Raw genomic sequence first — 22,211 nt, forward strand, 5'->3', positions numbered from 1 at the left:
GCTGGTCATGTCACCTTTTTCTGTCATGCCCTGAGCCATATGGCAAAGACAAACATAGAATAATTAAATACAAGCGTGACAAATTGTAAGGACAAACTATAGTTAGCACATGTGAAAGGTATATATACAGCATTCTAAGTGAAATGTCACTAATATATAAGTGAAGTAGGGAAAAATAATCAGTGCTACTTCATAGAATAATACTTAAAATATCTTAAAGCAGGAATTTGCTTAATATGATTGATTGCTTTAAACTACTAAGAACATTTCTTATTATAATCTATATATTAACATATGCACAATATGAATAAGTAAACTACAGCAAAGGACTTTGCATTCCAGTAGGATTAGCTTAATGCTATAATGAAGAGTGGGTAACAAGGTGAAATAGAAGGAAGACTAGTTTACCCAGAATCTTGAAACTTTTTGCACTTATAATCATCAAAAAGGCAAACCTTAAATCTTTGACCTGAATGCTTTCTCAGTAATGCATCATACTTGCTAAATCAAGACATTCCAAATTGCTGGAATAATTTTATAGAAGGCTTTATCATCTTTGATCATATTAGGGGTGGGGCTTACAAAAAGTATCCTTTATGATTATGAAGTGAGTTATAGTGAGTTATGGGTTTGATCTAAACCTTAGTTTATTGGCAATGGGAAGGCATTATCGATTGCTAAGAAGTTTGAAAGGCAGATAATATAAAAGCAGTGTAGTTGTAGTGTTTATATGTAACCATTTTGTTTTCTTTCACCTGTACTAATGATGGCCTTTGTGTAGAATGATAAATTACTAATGGGAAAGTCACATTCTACATGTAGAGGAAGAACATTTATACCTCTGATTTTTCTGGTACCTACAGTGAATAGATTAGAAAGACTATAAGAAATATTTAATTGTTAAAAACTTTGTCCAGAATGAGTAGAAGTCTAACTATTGATCCATCCACATTTCTGTTTGTGGCTATAGGCAAAGGCTTTCCATTGGGTTCACTGAATGTAAAGCTTTAATGAATAATTTAATATTTTATAGGTAGGGAATTCAAAATTCTGACACTGGATTGTGTAATTTATTGCTGTCCAACTATTTAGTGAGTTAAAATTTCATTTAAGGGAGTTTTATAAACCTTTAATTGGGTTATTTGAGTGTAGTAATATCAGATTATGTGCGAAAGTTTTGATGCCAAAATTAAAACGTTGAGGACTCATCTCTGTGGCACAGATGGATGAAGCCCTAGCTATGGCACATATGTATTACATCTAGGTCAACCACAGTTTTTGTCACAAATACATTGAGAGAGAGAGGTACTGTACTGTATAGCTTGCTAGGTGGCCTGTGGAGTTTCAGAAAAACACATTGACACTTGTAGTATCATATAAGCCAAACCAGAGCCCTTTCTTAATACCATGGCAACTTGGTGATAAAAGAGATTTCCATCTCTACTTATACCCCCTCAGTGTTAGTCATGTGAAGACCAGTTTGCGTTGTAGAGGTTACTGTGCATTATTGGCTGTACTGGGCATCTGCCCACCATTCTCCCCATTAGCACATTATATCAAGGTTTAAAGGCAATTGTGTAATTCGTTCAATCATCAGCAAACATGATGATTCAAAGGCTGTTATTGGGCATCTGAGAAAAAAGACTGCACTAAGTAAAGAACTATGTTCAGAACACTGTAGGATCCTACTGGTTACTTCACCTGGTGATCAGAATTGTTCATGCCCACTCACTACTTTGATGATTTCTTTGAGACAGTTTGCAATGCAGCAGATCTCATAACTGAACTTTAAGCAAGCCTGCCATCTCCTGGAAGAATTCTACAAGTTTGTGAGGTGATACCATTAGCAACACAGCCTAATCAGTGACTTCACTGATCTGATTAAGGGAATCAGTTAACTCTCCACATCTACAGCAATGATTTTTAGTAAAGTTTCCACATTAGGTGGGTCTTTTACTAGATCTTCTACCTAAAGTATATAGATCTGCAATATACCACCTAACTGAAGACATAGTGTCATCATGAAGGCTTAGCAGAATGAGTATCAGTATAAACTTGATGAGTTTAGTAGAAGATTTACTCATTTTTGCTAGTGTGCAAAATGTAATTAGTCATTTCTTTGAAAAGAGACAATACCTGAATGACTGTAACTAACCTTGAGCTTTAGTGGGGGTTCAGTTTCTGGCTCAGCCTCATGCTAATCTATATATGTTGTGACTTGCTGTCAATAAATAAATAAATATTACACTATACTAAACTATAAATATTTGAGGAATTATGAAAATTATAAATATTAGAAAGTGTTGTACAGTATAGCATCAGTCATCTAAAAACAGAAGTTATGTACCTACCATAACGTTCCATGTTAGTTGTCTTCATCTCGCCTTCTTTCTTGCTGGTTGGGATTGGAGTTGATCCTCGGCTCCGACTTGGCCATCTCCTATGGCTCTAGAGCTGTTTACTGGCTTGAGGCTAAGTAAAGAACTATGTTCAGAACACTGTAGGATGATGCCTAGCGATAGCTACCCAGATCTCGTTTGAAATAGCTAACCCCAGACATAGCCAGAGAATAAACTTGTCCTAACAAATAGATTGAGTATACCTGTCATACTCTCTAAGTCAGTAGAGGAAACAAACCAGAGAACACTCAGCCAGTGAAACCAGAACTCCTCTTGGTCCAATAGGACAGGGGACGGAGGGTGGAACACAAGAAAGAAGGTGAGATGAAGACAACTAACATGGAACATTATGGTAGGTACATAACTTCTTTATGTTAAGTTGTCTATCTCGCCTTCGTTCTTGCTGGTTGGGACAGTGTCCCTAGCACCTACAGTCCTAGGCAGCTCATTGGAACAGACTCTTCAAAACAGTGGAACTAAAATCAGCTCTGCTCCTGGAGACCATATCTAGCTTGTAATGAAAAATAAAGGAATGAGGATTTGCCCACATAGCAGCTGCACAGATAGAATCCATGGGCAACCTAGATTGGAAGGCTACAGAGGTGGCCAATGTCCTAGTAGAATGACCTTTTGGTTTGACAGGTCACTCTTTGTTCCTTAATTGATAAGTGAAAGTAATAGTGTGAGACAACCACCTGGATAAGGTCACCTTGGTAACTGGGAGACCTTGTTTGCCTAAAGCATAGGAAAGGAATAGTTGGTCTGACTTCCTTATTTCCTTAGTCCTGTGCAGGTAAAACACAATTGTCTTTGAACATCCAATTGGTGTAATTTGTACTCTGCCTTGTTGGTGTGGTTAGGGAAAAACACAAAAAGGTCTATAGATAGGTTTAAATTAATTTCCAAGCAGACGTTCGGAAGAAACGAAGAACTAGTCCTCAGAGCAACCCTGTCCTTATGAAAAACCAAGTATGGAGGACGAACACATAGTGCCAGAAGTTCAGAGACGCATCTGGCTGAAATAATAGCTACCAGAAAGCGTGTCTTCCAAGATAGAAACTTAATGGAGCAGGACGCTGCTGGTTCTAAAGGGGGCAGAGTTAAGGAAGTTAGTACCAAATTAAGGTCCAAATGAGGAGGGGGATCTCTCACTGGAGGCCTAAGGAGAGTGGTCCCTCTCAAAAAAGCTTTACAGAGCTTATGAGACATAATGTTTGAATTTGACAAATCAACATGAAAGTTAGAAATGGCCGCTAATTGAACCCTGAATGTAGCAGAAGCGGACCTGGAATGAAAAAGTTGTGCTAGGAATTCCAGAATTTCGTGGACTGGGGCTGAAAAGGGATCTACGTTCCTAGCCTCTACCCAACAAGAAAAACATTTCCATTTACTAGCATAAGTTTTTCTGGTTGTGGACTTGTGAGAGGAGACAATAATCTCACGTACAGCCGGGGAAATGCTGGGAAGCCTGACTAAGGTTGGAAGTGGAGCAACCAAGCTGTGAGCTGGAGAGTTTGGAGGGATTGTTGCAACCCACCTGACTGATGAATCAGTAGGTCTGGAATCGGATCCAGAGTCCAAGGCTGATCGAGAAGGTAATGATGCAGGAATGGGAACCATATCTCTCGAGGCCAGTAGGGGTCAATGAGGCTCATTTTGCAACCTAACGATATTGTTTCTGTATGAGCTTTGGAATCAGGGGAAATGGAGGAAAGGCATAAAGAAGTCCCTGAGGCCAATCGTAGACTAGACCATCTCTGGGTGAGTCACCTGGAAGTAGGAGAAGTAGTTGTTGCATTTGCAGATGAAGGGGGTGGCAAAAAGATTGCAACAAGGCTGTCCCCATTTGCGGAAGATAAGATCCGCAACTTCTTGATTCAGAGACCACTCGTGAGGCATGAGGATAGCCCTGCTGAGCCTGTCCACTATGATGTTGGACCTCCCAGGGATGTGCGTCTCAATCAGAAAACATTGGGAGGAAATCACCCACTGTCACAGTCTGAGTGCTTCTCGACACAGGGGGTAGGACCTGGTTCCACCCTGCTTGTTGATGTACCACACCACTGACATGTTGTCTGTTTGAATTGCAATGGTCCCAGAAGGAAGAGAGTCCTGAAGGGCTTGCAATGCTAGGAGCACGGCTCTCATTTCTAGAACGTTTATGTGCAAATGGTACTCGTGAGGCTGCCAAGTGCCTTGGACTGTCCTGCCCTGATAATGACCCCCACCCTATCAGGGAGGCGTCTGTGGTCACTGTGGCTACCAGAGGGGGCTGAATGAAGGGTCTGCCCTGAGTCACTAGTGGGGAGACCATCCACCAGGAAAGGTGCCTTTTGCATGCTTCTGTAATCATGATCATGTGAGACATGGGCAGCTGTTGGAAAGACCACTGTGTGAACAGAAGCCACTGAAGGATCCTTATGTGAAAGCGGGCCAGTGGGATTAGAAGAATGGCTGCTGCCATGGAACCCAGAGTTTGAAGGATGAACCTGACTTGGATTCTTTTGCTCTGCATCAGAATTTGTACTTGCTGATGAATTGTAGACACCCTTTCTGGCGGTAGCCTTGCGGACATGTTCCTTGTGCCTAAGTCTGCACCTATGTAGATGATAGATTGACAGGGCAACAAGGCAGATTTTTCAAAGTTTATTGTCATACCTAACTGGGGGCAGATTGTGATTGTGTAGTCCCTGGCTTGAAGAAGTTGATGCCTGGTAGTAGCAGTGAGGAGCCAGTCATCTAGATATGGAAACACCTGGAAACTTTGACGTCTCAGGTGAGCCATGACCACTGCCATACATTTGCTGAACACCCTGGGGGCTGTGGTGAGACCAAAGGGCAGAGCTCTGAACTGGTAATGACTGGCTCCCAGCTGGAAGTGAAGAAATCTCCTGGAGCGCCTGTCCATCTTGATATGGTAGTACGTGTCCTGAAGATCTATCGAGCACATCCAATTGTCCTGACCCAGAAAGGGTAGAATGGAATGTAGCGTGACCATCTGAAACTTTGTTCTTTGTACAGACCTGTTTAGTCTGCTGAGATCCAGAATCAGTCTCCAGTCCCCTATTTTTTTTGGTACCAAAAAGAACCTTGAGTAAGTTCCGGATCCATGCTGGTCTGCTGGGACTTCCTGGATGACTCTTTTTTTCTAGCAGTTTTGAAACTTCTATTACTGCTTTGTCCTTCAGATTGGGTGGAACATCTGGAAGAGATTTCCTTGACAGTAAGGGGGTTGATGGAAGGGAATTTTGTAACCTCCGGATATAATGGACCATACCCATCTGTCTTGCATTAAATCTTGCCAGACTTTTGGGTACAGTAAAAGTCTTACCCCGACTGCCTCCAGAGTTGAGCAGCCAGGCAACCCTTCAGGGATGCTGAAAGGACTTATCAGAGAAAGATTCTCTGTTGCCCTGGTTCTGTGGACCCCCTTTGCCACAGGGCAGCATCTGTTGTTATTGTTTCCCCCTCTGCCCCTGGAGGAAAAATCGCTGTGTGTGTCAGGCAAAGTTACCTGGGATTTTCGGAACCACATTTTGCCACTCTTCTGACCTTTGGGGTACGGTCTAGAAGGAGTGGAAAAATGGACTCCCATGGTAGAGAGAGTCTTGCCTTCTTGCTCACACCTAGTCAGTGTCTTTCACCTGTGGTCCAAAAAAAGAAAGGAACCATCAAAAGGGGTGTTGGTGAATGACGCTCGAAAGGGTTCCGCAAAATTACACAGCCGCATCCATGCATGCCTCCTAAGAGCCACACCCGTACCTGCAGCTCTACTCGCACCATCGGCTACATAGGAAATGAGCCTCATGAAGGAGTTGACTACAGAATTAAGCGTCACCATCTGGAAAGCTACTTCAGCTTGAGCCCCCTCAGCTGATGGATCTTGAAGGGTATCTCCGAGCTCTTTAAGGAGATCCCTCTGAACCCGGGTAAAATGACATAAGTAGTTCAGTGACCTCATAGAAAAGGTCGCTGAAGTGAACATTCGCTTCCCATATCTGTCCATGGTCCTAGACTCCTTGTTAGGAGGATGGACAGACAAAGAGGTCTCCACTAACTCTTTTTTGGTGGCTGCTGCTACCACTATGGCATCAACAGGAACACCTTTGGTAAGGAAGCTTATCCTGGGGTGCTGTGATGAATTTGCCAGGTCTCTTCAGACTTGGTTCCACTGTATCTGGAGCTGACCAAGCCTTTTGAGCCACCACTGCCATAAGTGGAACGAAAGGCGGAGAAACCCAGAAGGTGGAAGGTCAGGAACCGAACGCATCCAGAATTACAGACTTATCCTCAGTATGGGCTAGGGGATTTCAGTTCCCCCTCTGCTTAAGCATTTCTAGGATGCCTGAGAAGGAAACATCTTCAGAGGGGGGTTTTGGGGACCCTTCCGATTCATCTAAGTCTATATCAGAAGTGACAAACTCAGGGCAGTCAATGTGCTTCCTCTTGCACTTCTTCTTACAAGTGGGCTCCTCTGAATGATCAGGAGAGGCCTCGGAAGAAGAGGAAACACCCAATGGGGTGCCCTGGAGTACTGGTTCCCTATTCTTGGTGTCTGGAGGAGGAGCAGAGGTTGGCACAGGCACTACAGAGGACAGAGCCAGTGGGGCCGATAGTGGAGCTGACTCAGTGGCCAGCACATTCCTCACAACATTGAAGGCATCCCTGCCATGATGCAGAGAAAGCTCAGGTTCTGAGGAAATCAGAATCTTTCTCCGCACCGAGGGAGAAGGCTCCAAGGCCGATGTAGGAGCCGAGCTCACCTGCGCCGAAGCTCCGAGTGGGAGAATGGGGTTGGACAAGGGTCTGATGCCACTTGACCCCTCAGAGCCAATGAGGGAGCCCCGGGGCCCAGATCCCTCGATGGACAGCACCACCGAGGGGATCGGGGCCGACGACGGAACCAAAGGAGATAGAGTTATCGGAGCCGATGGTTCCACTACTTGAACCCCAATGAACTCCGGCTCCAAACTCATTGGAGTTGGAGAAGGAACATCAATAGAAGTGGATGAAGCCGACACCTTTGAGGAGGGCTGGACAACATCTTGGCAAGTGCCTGCGACTTTAGCAGCCTACTGACCACTCTCTCCACATCGTGATCTGACAGCCTAGAGGATCGAGAGAAGTGGGAGGATCTGTGACTGCGCTCGCTCTGAAGCAAAGGAGACCAAGGAGCCGAATGTACCAATTCGAGTGAAGGGGATCTCAGCCTCTTGTGGCTCAGCGAAGGCTATGAAGTCTCTGATGGAGCCGACGGGGAGGTAGTCTTATCAGTGCTAGCCAGAACCGAAGTAGAAGGTAGAGTCTGAACGGAGGACGGCTCTGAACTTGGAGCCAATGGCTTGGTAGATTTAGCGTATTTCAGAGGCTGAAAGGTCTTGGACGGTGAATCCTGGGGCTTTAAAAGACCCCTAAGAATAAGCTTATTCTTATGCTCCTGCAGGACTCTTGGACTAAATGCATGGCAGATAGAACAAGAGTCATGCAGGTGCACAGCGCCTAAACAATAGATGCAAGAAGTTTGCCCATCTGTCAGAGACATTTTCTGACAGCATGAGTCACACTTCTTGAATCCAGACACTTTGGATTCCTTTGACATTCTGAAAGAAGGAAACAACAAATACCACAACAGCTACCAAAGCAAAATACAGTCTACACAAAAAAACACTGTACTACAAGACTATAGTAAAGGATTTTTTTTTTTTTTAATAGGAAAGCTTCTAACTTAAATGGCTAGCCTTTGAAAGAAAGGTAGAAGGAAAGCCTCTAACCGGAATGGCTAACCTGACAAGAAGAGGATGGGGGGAGGGCCAGGGGAGAACTCTCTAAGTTAAATGAGTACTGCAAGGAAAGGAAGGGATACTACAATTAAACACTAGCTATCACAAAAACAAGATTAAATGTTAACAATAAAACACTGAAAAAATATAATTCTAAAGTAGGAAAGTTATATGAAAAACTTTATACGAGCCTGAGCCAGAAAAATGACACCTCGCAGCTGAAGCAGCAAACAAGATCTGGGTAGCTATTGCTAGGCATCATGGGATAAGGGGTAGCCTCGATCCAGTAAACAGCTCTCGAGCTATAGAAGATGGCCGAGTCAGAGCCGAGGATCGGCTCCAATCCCAACTAGCATGAATGAAGGTGAGATAGACAACTTAACATCATCAGTTATCTGAACACAGCCTTCCAGAAATGTTAATTGTCTGAATGCAGCACCAGCCTTCCTCAAAGTTGCATCTGTACATGTATCACCTATTCTTTCTTCTGCATGGAATTTAATGTTCCTTTCACTGCTGCCTTGCTGATTTCATGGTTCCACTTTAACAAGTAAGTGTTGTCTGGAGTGTGTGTGTGTGTGTGTGTGTGTGTGTGTGTGTGTGTGTGTGTGTGTGTGTGTGTGTGTGTGTGTGTGTGTGTGTGAGTATAGAATGCCCCATTTTTATTTTTAATCCTGTAAGTGGTTATATAGGTAGCCTAGTGGACTCCCTTGCCCAGGGGCCGGTAATGCTGTTAAGATGGCCATGGCCCACTTTAGTCATTGGATACACAAATGCACATCATCGTTGTCCTCAGCTCAAAACTGAGGGCTTTATTTTTATAAGAGATAAATGGTTGTGAGACACATCTGTGAATGGACTGTATTGCACTTCATCAGAAAAATAAAGGATGTTTCTTTTTCTTCCAGCAGTGATGAATGATGTATAAACTAGGTGCAGATCATGGTAAATCAGTCACGTGGAAGGCCCTTCAGAATGAGCCTTTGAGATTATTTTTTACCTCAAATTTTCTAAACATTTCTGAAGGAAAAAAGAAGTTATGTCTTACCATAACATTCCATCCATGTTGTTGATCTTCATTCATTCATTCATTCATTACTGATGGGTTATCGGTTCCGTCCTCTGAACCGAGCCGGCCAATATCAAGCTCGAGTCAGCCTAAAACTCTCGAGCCAAGGTTCTACCCAGAATTCTCTGCTCCCTGTTACCTCAGAGTTTGCAAGTTGACAGATAAAAGTAGAGGCTACCCCTGGTCATAACAGTACTACAAGAAAAGAGTACAAAATTTCAACCAAGAACCTCTGGATGGGGGACGGATGGTGGGAAGTAATAAATGAATGAAGATCAACAACACCGATGGAATGTTATGGTAAGGCATAACTTCTTTATCTGATGTTGTTAATCTTTGTTCATTCCTTACTGATGGGACAGTGTCCCCAGCTACCTGTATTCCTGGGTGGCCTTCATGGAAGGACATTCCTGAGCACTATGGAGCCAAAGGAAGCTCTAACTCTGGAGGCCAAGTCCAATTTGTAAGGAAGAATAAAGGTATGAGGTTTGGCCCAAGTTGCAGCTGAGCAAATATCACTAAGGGAAGCCTGAGTATGGAAAGCTGCTGAAGTTGCCAAAGATCTTGTAGAATGTGCTTTGACTCTTTGAGGCAAGGTGAGATTGTTTTTGTTGTAGATAAAGGTTATACAGTTTCTCAACCATGAAGCCATTGTAACTTTTGATACAGGATGACCCTGTCTAGGTCCAAAACAGTTGGTCTGATTTATGAGTAGATTTTGTTCTGTCCAGATAAAATTGTAATTGCCTGTGAACATCCAAGGAGTGCAGTCATTACTCTCCCTTGTTAGGTTAGAATGGTTAGGAAAGAACACTGGAAGGTCAGTAGATTGATAGATCGCTCTGACACCACATTTGGTAAAAAGGTAGAATTCGTTTTCAGTGATGCCATATCCTTATGGAAGATAAGATAGGGAGGTTTGATGCATAAGGCCTGGAGTTCTGACAATCGCCTGGCCGATGTGATAGCAATCAAAAACATTTTCCAAAACAAATATTTTTCATCACAAGAAGATGCAGGTTCAAAGGTGGGAGCTGTTAGAGCTTGCAGAACCAAAGCCAAATCCCAAGGTTGTATGGGTTCTTGAAATGTAGGGTTTAGGTGGATAACCCCTTTCAAGAAAGTCTTACATAAGTGAAGAATCTTGAAAACCAATATGAAAATTTGAGATGGCAGCTAAATCAATATGGATAGTAGAGGCAGACACCCCAGAATGGAAAAGATGTGATAAGTAATCCAATACCAACAAGACTGAGGCTGACAAGGGGTTTAATTGTTTATTTGCTGCCCATAGAGAGAACCTTTTCCATTTGTTAAGATAAATTAGTCTGGTAGATGATTTATGAGATGCAATACAGGGGATGAAGATGGAAGGGAATGTGATAGCCTTTGGATATAATCTGTTGTACCCAAGAGTCAGTTGTTATCTTTTGCCAGGCAGCGGGGTATAAGGAGAAAGGACCCCCAACCACTTCCAGAGGTGAGCGGTCAGGCAACACTTCAGGAGCGCTGATAGAGTTGGCCAGAGAAAGAATCTCTGGAACCCCGGTTTTGCGGAACTCTTCTTCCCCAAAAGCGGCGTCTTCCATTGGAGTTTCCCCCTCTTCCTCTAGGGGAGAACTCAGCACGTGCATCCTGGAAAGAACCCTGTGATTTCTTGTGCCAGATCTTTCAGCGCCTCTGATTTCTGGAGTAGAATTGCTGAGGAGTGGGATGTCTGACACCAATGGCAGACAGGGTCTTACCATCTTGTTCGCACTGTGCTGGCGTATCCTTGACTTTAGGGCCAAAGAAGTGGACTCTATTCATGTAGGAAGCCTTAAAGGAGTCCACAAAGGCACATCCAAGCATGTCGTCTGGCAACTGTACCTGCTGCTCTAGCCACCCCTTCCATTGCGTGAGAAATAAGATGCATGGAAGAGTTGGAAATGGACTCTATGGTGGCTATCTGAGAAACCACATTATCACGGACTTCATCAGAAACAGCTCCTGCCAAAGTTTCAGAACGCTGGTTGATAAGATCTCGCTGAAGCCTGGTAAAATGTGCCAAATAATTCAAAGACCTTACGGCAACGGTTGATGAAGCAAACACATGCTTCCCCAATCTGTTAATCGCCCGGGACTCCTTGTTGGGTGGATGGACAGTTTGGCTCTCTTCTGCCACATTCTTCTTAGTAGCAGCTGCCATCATGATAGCATCTACTGGAAGACCTTGTGACCAATGGGGTGCTGAGTTGGGGGTGATAACATTTTATCTAGTTTCTTAGGTATCGCTTCCATGTGAGCTGCACGATGAGCTGGATGAGATAACCGGCAGGTGGGGTGACCCAGGAGGTAGGGGGCTGGGCACAAAAACCCTACAGGAATATGGATTCCTCAGAGGCAGGATTAGAGGGCTTCCAGTCACTCCTCAAGGATGTCACCAAAGGACACCTCATCAGACAGTGACCATGGGGAGCCTTCCCTGTCATCAAAATCTGTATCTTCAGACAATGACTCCTCAGGGGAGTCCATGTGCTTCCTCTTACATGATGCTTTGCGGGGTACTTCCTCAGTGGGAGGTTCTGAGGAAGACTGCAAAGAGGGGGTCTCCTGAGGAGGAGAAACCTGAGGCTCTTGTCCCCAGTGCCTGGAATTTGAAGCTTGTGGCAGTTGCGGCACAGATGGGGGAGAGGACTCTGACAAATGAGCTTTGCCAGTGGAGGCAAGCACCCTCTCCATGGCCTGGAAGACTCACCCGCCCAAGGAGGGATGGGAGCCCAGAACCAAGAATGACAACTTCGGAACTGGGGTCACACCCTGCCCCAACGAGCCCACCCCCAGACCAGGAGTCTTAAGATGGCCATGAACCATAACAGAGAGAGACATCCCTGGAACATGCCATAGAAAAAAATTAGCTTGGAGCCAGGAATTCCCTCCCCAATGGCACAGCCACTGGCCTGAGAAGACCCCGATGCCCAGTGCACCGAAGGCCACAAGGATGACTCTGGTTCCAAAGTGAAATCCACTACTGGAGTCAGAGGGGGGAAGTTGCTGTCGGAGTAATAGGCTTTGAGATTGAGTGGAAGTTGAAGGAGGAGTATATGTTGGGGTTTGAGGAGATAAACATTCACCTGAATGAGGGAACATGGACTTCAATGGTTTAGAGACACCTCTGGCCATAAGCAACTGGTCAAGAAGCCGCAGCACATCTTGTTCAGAAAGACTCTTAGTTGACCTCTTGGAGAAAGCTGATGGCAATTCTGGCCTTTCTAGGAAAGGACTATGCTGACTGCTAGCAAAAGGATCCAGTGAAGAGGAATATTTGGTCCTTGCTAATTCAATAGATGCAGAGCTCAGAGCCAAGGAAGTCTGCACTAAAGAAAATGGTGTGGAAAACATCTGCACCGAAGATGTCTGCGCCATAGTAGTTGAAGGTGTCTGCAATGTAAAGGCAAAAGTCTGCCCTGAAGGGTATGGTGCTATAGTGGAAAGTGTCTGCAGTGGCAATAAGGATGGTGCCAAGGACTGCACCGAAACACGTCAGTGTTGAAAATGTCTTCACCATGGAGTACAGAAGAGTCATACTTGGAGCCAAAGATGACTGTACCAACAGTGCTGTAGGGGACTGAACCCGCATTGATGGTGCCATTAGGGGTTGCGACAGAGCTGTCAGAACCATAGTTGTCTACACCGGGAACTCCGGTGCTGGTATCGATAAAGGAGACATGGCTGTAGTCAGAATAATTTGGGGTGGTGCTGAGCCTAAAGCTGACAGGGTCACAGGTGCCAGTGCCGGAGGAGTAATCAGTTTCACCTTCTTGTGAGTCGACTCTCTATGATCTCCTGAGGGAGAAGAAGGGAGTGACTTTGATGAAGAAGAGGAAGAATGCCTCTTGCGGGATTTAACAGGAGGAGGTGAGCCCTCCAACCCAGAAATAGCCTCAGAGAAAGGAGACTTGAGGAGACCTTAGACATTTTTACAAATCCCATGTGGAGGATCCACAGTAAAGTGGGAGACATTAAGACAGTAGACATATAAGTCATGGCCATCGAAAAGCAGTAACATATGGCCACAATTCTTGCAATGCTTGAAACCAATGGTACTTTTCTTATCTGACATAGCTGGTGTGTAGCAAAAGAAAGAATAACGGCTACCCAAGAAACGGGAAAAAAGAGAAAAGGAAGGATTACCAATGATGGTAATGGAGAATTACCACAAGGTAAGAAAAAGAGGGTAATAAAAGGAAAAGACTAAAGGGAGAGATACTAAAGTGTACAATAGGGTAGGAAAATATTAGAATAAACTTTTGAGAAGCCCCCTGATATAAAAGCAGCTAAGCAGCGTTTGCTTGATTTAGCGATTTAGCGCGGAGCTGCTACTGTTGCACACTAGGGCAGCACCGGTTAAGCAGATTTAAACTATTAGGGCTACCTAAATTCCACTCTTCAAATTTTCCCTTAAAACTACCTTCCTCGAACTATACTACTGATCTAATCAGCGTATCCTATAACTAAAAAGATCATCTCTACTTGACTCCAAGTAGACTATTCTCTATCTGTTAAACCTAGCACTTGCTCCTACAGTACTTATTACCTTGATACGGTGCTCTTGTCATAGATAGTACACCAAAAAGGCAAACCCCCACTTCTCGGTCACCCACGTAACCCGGAATCTTCTTTAAAGTTTTTTTTCTATTCCTTCTAGCATGTTGAGGGATCAGTTGCTAGTGTCCTCTCCTGCTCAGCTGGTGAACCTGGGAATATTGAGGCAATGTTACAATTGCCTCATGTACACAGACAACCCTCTCCTCCTCCCACAAAACACAAATACATGCGAGAGATGCAACTATACAGCCAAACTGGAGGCTGAGCTCTCTCAACATAGGACTGGCAAGACCAGTCAGGAGGAGAAGGTTACCACACACACTATAGACCCAGTCTCACATAGTACCATCACAACCTCAAATCATACACATAAACACACAAAGACATACTCGGAGGCTCTGATCAAAAATCTACCAAAACAGCAGAGGCCACCGAAGCAGACACCCAAACAACCACCACCTCAGAACACATCACTTGCAACACATAGACCTCACAGTCAGAGTGTCAAACAGTCACAGCCCTTAAGGCCAAACAAAATGTCAGACACACTAGTCATTGGTGACTCCATAGTCAGACACACTGACGTCCCGCTCACCAGACTGAGTAAGGAGAAGGTCACAGTAAGCTGCCTGTCGGGCGCTAGAATCCGCCACATAACGCAAGCACTCAGGTCTCTCAACTGCAGGTACAAATACGACTCAGTCATTGTCCACGCTGGTGTAAACGACCTGAGACGTACCTCCTTGGACTACATGAAAAGAGACATTGAGGAGCTCTTTGATTATGTAGCCCAGGCAGGTATGACCCTGACCTTGAGCAGTATCCTACCTTCACCAAGAATGATGCCACAATACAGAGATAAGATGATCAGCTTTAACAATTGGCTTAAACACTGGTGTCATTCAAAGGGGATCCAGTGTCTGTCTGCCTGGGATGACATGCTGGACAAGCCACGCTGCTTCGCAAGGGACGGCTTGCACCTGTCACCTCTGGGATTCCGGATATTGGCAAAGGCTCTTGCCACTCCCATAGCGCCTTTTTTAGGCAAGGCTCAAATTCTAAACCTACCACCCTAGAACACAAAAAAGGAAAAAAACTAAGGGTAATGCTGCTCAATGCCAGAAGTCTGAATCTCAAAATGCATGCACTCGAGGCCCTTCTCAGTATGGAGAACATCGATGTCTGTGCTGTGACAGAAACCTGGTTCAAGGCTCCTGAGAGCACCCCAGCACTATCAGGTTTTACCTCATATCATGCGTTCCGGCCCCAAAGTCCAGACAATACCAAGAAAGGAGGGGGGGTATCCATATTCATCAAGGACACCCACACCTCAAAACTGGTTGCAACGCACGATGCATCGGAGACCATCCAGGTGCAATTAACCATAGGCAAGACTGCTCTGCAAATTGTAGCATGTTACAGGCCACCCTCACAAACTCAGGAACCTCACATGGCCTTCCTGAAAACACTAGAGGGGATAAATGTATCACCAAACACCATCATACTAGGTGACTTCAATTACCCTAATATAGACTGGGAACACTACTCAAGCCCAAACACCCTAGCCCAAAAGTTCCTGGAATTCATAAACTCAAATGCCATGGAACAACTAGTTACCATCCCACAAGAGGAGATAACATACTTGACCTCATCATCACGAACATGGGAGCACAATGTTCAACACCGGAAGTATACCCCTCACTGGTGAGATCAGATCACAAACTAATCTCGCTGGAGGTCCTCATCCCACCCCCACCTGAAATAAAAAAGACCACAGTAAAGAACTTCACGAAAGCCGACTTCACACTTCTAAAGACTAGTGTGGTCTCCTTTAAGGCCCCCGAGCCGGCGGAAAACAGTACACATGCCGCTGAATCACTTACAAATGCCTTCTACCAGCACCTGCAGGACTGCATGGATAAGGCAATCCCAAAGACTCTTTGTACCAAAGGCAAGCGTCCAGTCTGGTGGACCCCAGCCATAAACAAACTCTACAACAAAAGGAGGAAGCTACTACAAGATAGAGCAAAATCCTTAAAAGGTAAGACACCCTTGATCACTATAAGTAAAAAACTAAGAGCTCTCATAAAATCATCCAAAGCAAATTTTGAGAGAAAAATAGCTAAAGACTCAAAAGACAATCATAAGGCCTTCTTTAGCTATGTTAGAAACCTGGGAGGAAACTCCCAGATATGCTCAGAACTAGTTCAAAATGATGTGAAGATTACTGATCCTACGGACATTGCCAACATACTGGCTGACAGGTTCAGTGCAAACTTCTCCCCCCCCTCCCCCCAAAAGGAGAGATATCTATACCAAATGATTGCAGCCCCCCAAACATCTCCAACGCCCAAGTGAGAACTGCTCTCTCCAAAGCAAAAAACACAGCATCCATGGGACCTGATGGTGTCCCGGCTGTGTGCTCCACAAACTCAATGAGGAATTAAACCCACAGCTAGGACAGCTGTTTAATCAAAGTCTTACCTCTGGATACGTGCCAGGAGTAGCGCACTGCAACTGTGGTCCCACTTCACAAAGGCGGTGCCTCCACCGACCCTGGAAATTACCGGCCCATTAGCTTGACAAGCCTTATCTGCAAAGCCATGGAGAGGATCATAATGGACCTCATAAATAAAGACATAGGGAATTTGCAGACTTTGGATCCAACCCAGTTTGGCTTTGTCAAAGGCAGATCATGCCTTTTAAACTTGGTTGACTTTTTGAAACAGTCACCAAAGCCATTGATGAGGAAAGGCAGTCCATACAGCCTACCTCGATCTGGTGAAGGCCTTCGATACAATACCCCACTCGGGTATCATTGAAAAACTCATTAGCTTAAATATTAACCCATACATCACAAGATGGGTTGCAAACTGGCTGAGTGACAGAACCCACAGGGTCAGAGTTGCTGGCGCCATGTCAGACTCAAAGCCTGTCACAAGTGGTGTCCCACAGGGCTCAGTCCTGGGCCCACTCTTGTTTGGCATCTACTTCTCCGAAGTACAAGCAAACACAGGAGGGTTATGGCTGACAAAGTTTGCAGACAACTGCAAACTGGGCGCCATAGTAGAAAACACATCTGACACAGATATCCTTCAGAAGGGTTTCACAGAAATGGATAACTGGTGCCAGAGCCATGGCCTAAAGTTAAATGCCAAAAAATGCATAGTCATACCCTTCGGGAAAAACAAGGTTACCCCTAGCTACAAAATAGGTGGCAATCCACTGAGCACAGAAGAAGTTATCAGGGACCTGGGGACCCAGGTTGATAGTAGTCTGTCATTCGACACCCATGTAGCTAAAGTAGTTAGGAAGACCTTCTACATTGCCCACCTTATCATGAAGGGATTCTCATCTATATCAAGGGAGGTCATTGTCTCCCTCTACTCATCACTCATCAGACCAATGATTGAGTACAATGCCCCATTCAGAATGTATCTGACCCGACACTTGCAGCAGCTGGAGAGGCCACAAAAGTTCCTCACCAAAAGGATAAAGGGTCTCAAAAATCTGTCCTATGCTGCCCGACTGAAAGAACTCCAGCTCTATTCAGTCGCTTACCGCTTGCTCAGAGGTGACCTTTGCCTAACATACAAGGCCATGTCAAACCCAGATTTGATGAATATGCTTCACCTCAAAAAATCTAGATCCATCAGAGCCACAAGGGCGGGAGACTTAAACCTCGACACGGCTATTAATAGGACGTGCTGGAGGGATAGATTCATCACCCAAAGACTCCCTATATGTGAGGCAGAGCACCTCGCTGGCCTTGTTCAAGAGAAATCTTGACCAATGGATGGGAGATCGCAGATATACCCCAGGGATTACCTCAGTGTCACTGCTCGACAGAGGCACAGCAAAATAATGGGTATAGTTCCCCATACTAAAGGGGTGGCGTAAGCCACAAAACGATGGGCTAGGCTTGTAAATGCCCTCGGGCAGATAGCCTAGTATGAACCTATGAACCTATGAACCTAAGAAACATTTAAGAGCAATATATAATCTGTCAAAGAATTAGACAATTAGCTGAGAGAGTGGCTTGACATGGCTGTACAGCAACATGTCAAACGAGATCTGAGGTAACAGGCAGCAGAGCATTCTGGGTAGGACCTTGCCTCGAGAGTTTTTGGCTGACATGAGGTTGATATTGGCTGGCTCAGTTCTGAGGACGGAAGCGATAACCCATCAGTAAGGAAGGAATGAAGATTAACATTATCAGATATGTCTGTTTCATGAGGAGAGATTAAATAAATTTGTAATGTCATAACCTCATGGCTAGTCTAGAATCTGGATGCTCTTCCTCCAAGTCTACCCATTATTCACTTTTTGCTCAAAGGATTAACTGGTCCACTGTGAGTAATAATTGTGATGGCTAATGTCATGTTGTATGTTCACTGGTATACTGTAATGAGAAGTAGGTAGCTAAACACTTTGATAGCCATTTCATAGTTTAAATGATTTATTTTTACAGACTGCCGAATGACTGAAATAATCCCAAAAACTGGATGTAAAGTGGGAAGAAATCCCATAGTGATGGCCAGTCTACCAAAAGTTCTAACTAGTATACCTCCCCCATATACACACTCACACATATATACCTTGAGGAAAATTAGATCACTTACAACTCACCTACTTAAATCCTTCTTATATGGGAGCAAAATCAGTGCCCAAGCAAAACATCTTCCACACAGAAAGTACCACAGCTAGGAACTGAGCAGCCAAGTACTTTGAGGCAGCAGTTATAAACCCTGCACCACCTAATAGTGGTTTATTATGTAAACCTGTGTTTGCAACTAAAATCTTTTTACAAGTCATGGGGCTTGAACTCAGGATAAAACATACCGATTTGAAGAAAGCAGTTATTTTTGAGCCTTCATATAGAAAACTGCTGCCTGATGCTGACCATTTTGGTAGAGGGAATAAATCTGTAAGTCTTGCAAGTACTCCATCTTTCTTCTTAATGAAGGAAAGGTGGTTTAGAGCTGCTCAAAACTGTCATACTTTACTACTTTCATGAATTATATCAGAAATAGAGATAGTTCTGCGGGAAAATGAATATTCCTAGTTATAGCAAGAAACAAGCAAAGACATATTAGAAATTAATTTAAAGATTAATTAAGATTTAAGATTACAAGGTACTTTTTAGTTATGCATTTTTTCAAATGTCTTTAAATTAAAAGGATTTTACACTTGATACACCAAATAGGGCTTTAACTCAAAAGATGTTATTTTTAGCATTGTTATTCAGTTAAATATGTTATTAACAATTTATATGGGTGATAGCAGTAATAACTCATGTTGATTTTATTTTACTTTCTCTCAAATTTCAAAATCCTTTGTATTGTGTTTTGCAGGTAGCATCTCCAACTGACACTAGCAACTTTGATACTTTCCCAGAAGACACCGAAGAACCACCACCTGATGACAACTCAGGATGGGACATTGATTTCTAGTTGTTTTCTTTCACCTGCTTCTGCCTTGCTTAGGACAGCTTCTCTGGGATAGGGCTGCCAGTATCCAATGGAGTGAGAGGATCAGCGTCAGTGCTCTGGGTCACCATGATGCCTTGACTGGTGCTGCTACAGTTTCTACAGTGGCATTAGGACTTTCAGCTTAGAAAATAATGCTTCTCATAAGACATACATTGAACTTAAATTAGCAAATATTATGGTGGGTCCTGGAGCAATCTTTTCATCGGTGAATAACTTTTTTTTCTTTTTTGCTGCTATCCTTGAATTGCTATTTTAAATATTAGGATACAAACTCAGTTTATGAGGAAAAAAGAAATCCATTGTTTATTCATTTTTCAGATTCAGACATACATTTACATTCAAATAGCAATGTAATTTAGTACTGTAGATGCCTACAATGTTTGATCCCAGGGTAATCTCAAATTTTATAGTTACTGTGTAAGGTCTTATATGATAGGCCAGTGTCTATATATATATATATATATATATATATAAAACAGAAGACCATTAACATATTGGTCAGAACAAAGTCTTTTTAAACCAGTGTTGAAACTCTGTATTTTTCAGAAACAAGTTTAATGACAAGACTGATTTTTTTTTTTTGACATAAGCACAGTAGCTAAAACATTACTTTCATCACTGCAAATATATTGGGAACCACTGTCAAAACATTCTTGACTGTATAATTCTGTACTGAATACATTTTTATAATATTGTTATTGGCATACCTACAACAATACATATTTTTTCAGTTGGTCAATAGTCACATCAAAAAATATCCACTTGTAATATTAGCATATTTCAGTAATGGCATTCTTGTGGAAAATGACTACCATTAGAGTAATGCGACCCCTTCTGTATGCATACTGTCTCTCACGTAATGATAGTTCTTCATTTGCAGGCCACCTAACCAAAATTTCAAGGTGTCATATTTTTTTCAGTCTGTAAACCACAGGAAAAAACTTATCACAAGATATTTTGTTCTTTAAATTAATAGCTTTATTTTATGATTATGAATATTAAATCGCTCTCCATTAAATCAAAATTGGCATGTATACTTTCATTTGACAACCACTGACTCTGCAGCATAATGTATGTTTTCCACATTTTTAGAAGATGATGTGATTTGTTGTACTGAGGACGTAGAAAAGACCAGGAAATGAACTAATGTATTGCCTTATCTTCTTGGCCTCCTTATGCAAGCTCCAAATAGTCGATATAAAGTTCCCTTCTTACTGACACAAAGAAATGTCTAGTATTCTTGCTAATACTGTATGCAGGAGTTCGAAATCACAAAGACACAGATAGACTACTATATAAAAGTATCTGAGACTTATATTTTGCACAGTGAAATGCTATTTTATTTTATATTGCCTTTGTATGGTTTAGGATTGATTTGCAATACTTTATAAAACAAAGTTTAGTTTGAAGGTCATTCAGATTTGCAAAAAAGTATAATTGCCTTGTCCTATTTATCTCTATTTTCCTACAACATCAAATCTGTTAACTATACGTACAAGTATATGGTTAACCTGTATGGGCTGGCCTTGTTCCAGTATGAGATTTAACAATCTAGGGCACCTCACTCAGGTATCACCAGCAACATGAATTCTTATTATTTTTTAAGCATGCACAATAATCTGTTTTAGGATGTTTTTAAAAGTACAGGTGCTGAGGTCCATATACCTGATTGAAACTACAGCCACTGAACTGTATACAAAATAATAATTTGTAATAAATATGAATCTTTTTCTGAAAGACTTTAAAAGCTATTGTGATACCTAACAGAAAAGAAATGTGAAATCCTTATATATGATGGTTACATTGTACAAGTCATATACTTTTTCACTTTAATGAATTAGGTAGCGCTATACAACATGAGATTTAATATACTGTATGTTAGAAAATATCAGCCTGTATAGGAATCCTCCAAATGCTTATTGTAAAAGTATTTGTAGAATACAGAATGTGTCAATTTACTAAGAAATGAGGCATAGAGGATTATGATTGTGTCGCCGACTGTATCTTGCTTATTATGTTTTTGAGACATGGATGGTAAGGAACTCACATAAAGAGCTTCATTCTCAAGGTCAGTCTTGGCCTCCATGTCAGAAAACATAGTATTAAGTTACAATTGGAGATCTGATCAAAATTCTTTATAATGCATGGAAATCTACCTGTCCCATGTACTACTGGCTACAAAAAAAGGAAAAAAAAACAGTGAAATGTCGTGACAACTTTGAAAGCCAGTAATGCAGTTAGGAAGCACTTTACATATTCCTTGTGTAAGGGAAGCAGCTTGTTCCAAAATCCCTTTTTAGTGAGTGTAATATAGAAAGCAGAGAGAAACAGAGTTGAAAATTAACCGATTTCATGTTTTGCTGCTGCTATTTACTGACCAACACTTTAAGAAATTAAGGCTAGTGCCACACATGATATGAAATGTCTAAACAATCAAGATAATATCAAAAAATAATCTTTCTTAACTGGTCATAAATTCACCAATGAGGCCTCACAGTGCTATAGTGCTAGACTAGGATGTCATTAACTGACAGTTGGGCATGATAACGGCTCTCCGTGCACTACAGCCTTTTTTATATACATCTCTAATATCAAAGATGTGCATAACCTGTTTTCATATGTATCTTTCAGAGATGTTATTGTCTCTAAGCCCACTACTCAACATAAACACTCTGACACATAAATGCCAATGCGACCAGTTTATTTGCATGACATCAACATTGTAATATCTGAACAATCAAGACAATATCAAAAGATAATCTCACTGAAATAGTGATATCATAACCTATGAAACCTCACTGTGCAGGATGGATCCTTATTGGGTAGGGTGACGGATAACCCCCAGATGGCATGCCCAGCTGCAAGCCAAGTACAGTGCCCATAA

General features: G+C 42.8%; 1 protein-coding gene across 1 annotated transcript in view; it reads left to right on the forward strand.

The window, feature by feature from the left end:
* The window catches only part of PRKG1 (protein kinase cGMP-dependent 1), a 3,380,995-nt gene extending 3,359,665 nt beyond the window's left edge, over nt 1-21,330 (forward strand). Inside the window, exon 18 of the mRNA XM_044056419.1 lies at nt 19,190-21,330. Coding sequence (XP_043912354.1) covers nt 19,190-19,288 — 99 coding nt within the window. The 3' untranslated portion in view covers nt 19,289-21,330. The remainder of the gene's footprint in view (nt 1-19,189) is intronic.
* The last annotated feature ends 881 nt before the right edge of the window (nt 21,331-22,211 follow it).

Source organism: Protopterus annectens, chromosome 14.part0 (genome assembly GCF_019279795.1).
Source record: "Protopterus annectens isolate FY-2018-M chromosome 14.part0, PAN1.0, whole genome shotgun sequence".
In the NCBI taxonomy this organism is placed as follows: domain Eukaryota; kingdom Metazoa; phylum Chordata; order Ceratodontiformes; family Protopteridae; genus Protopterus; species Protopterus annectens.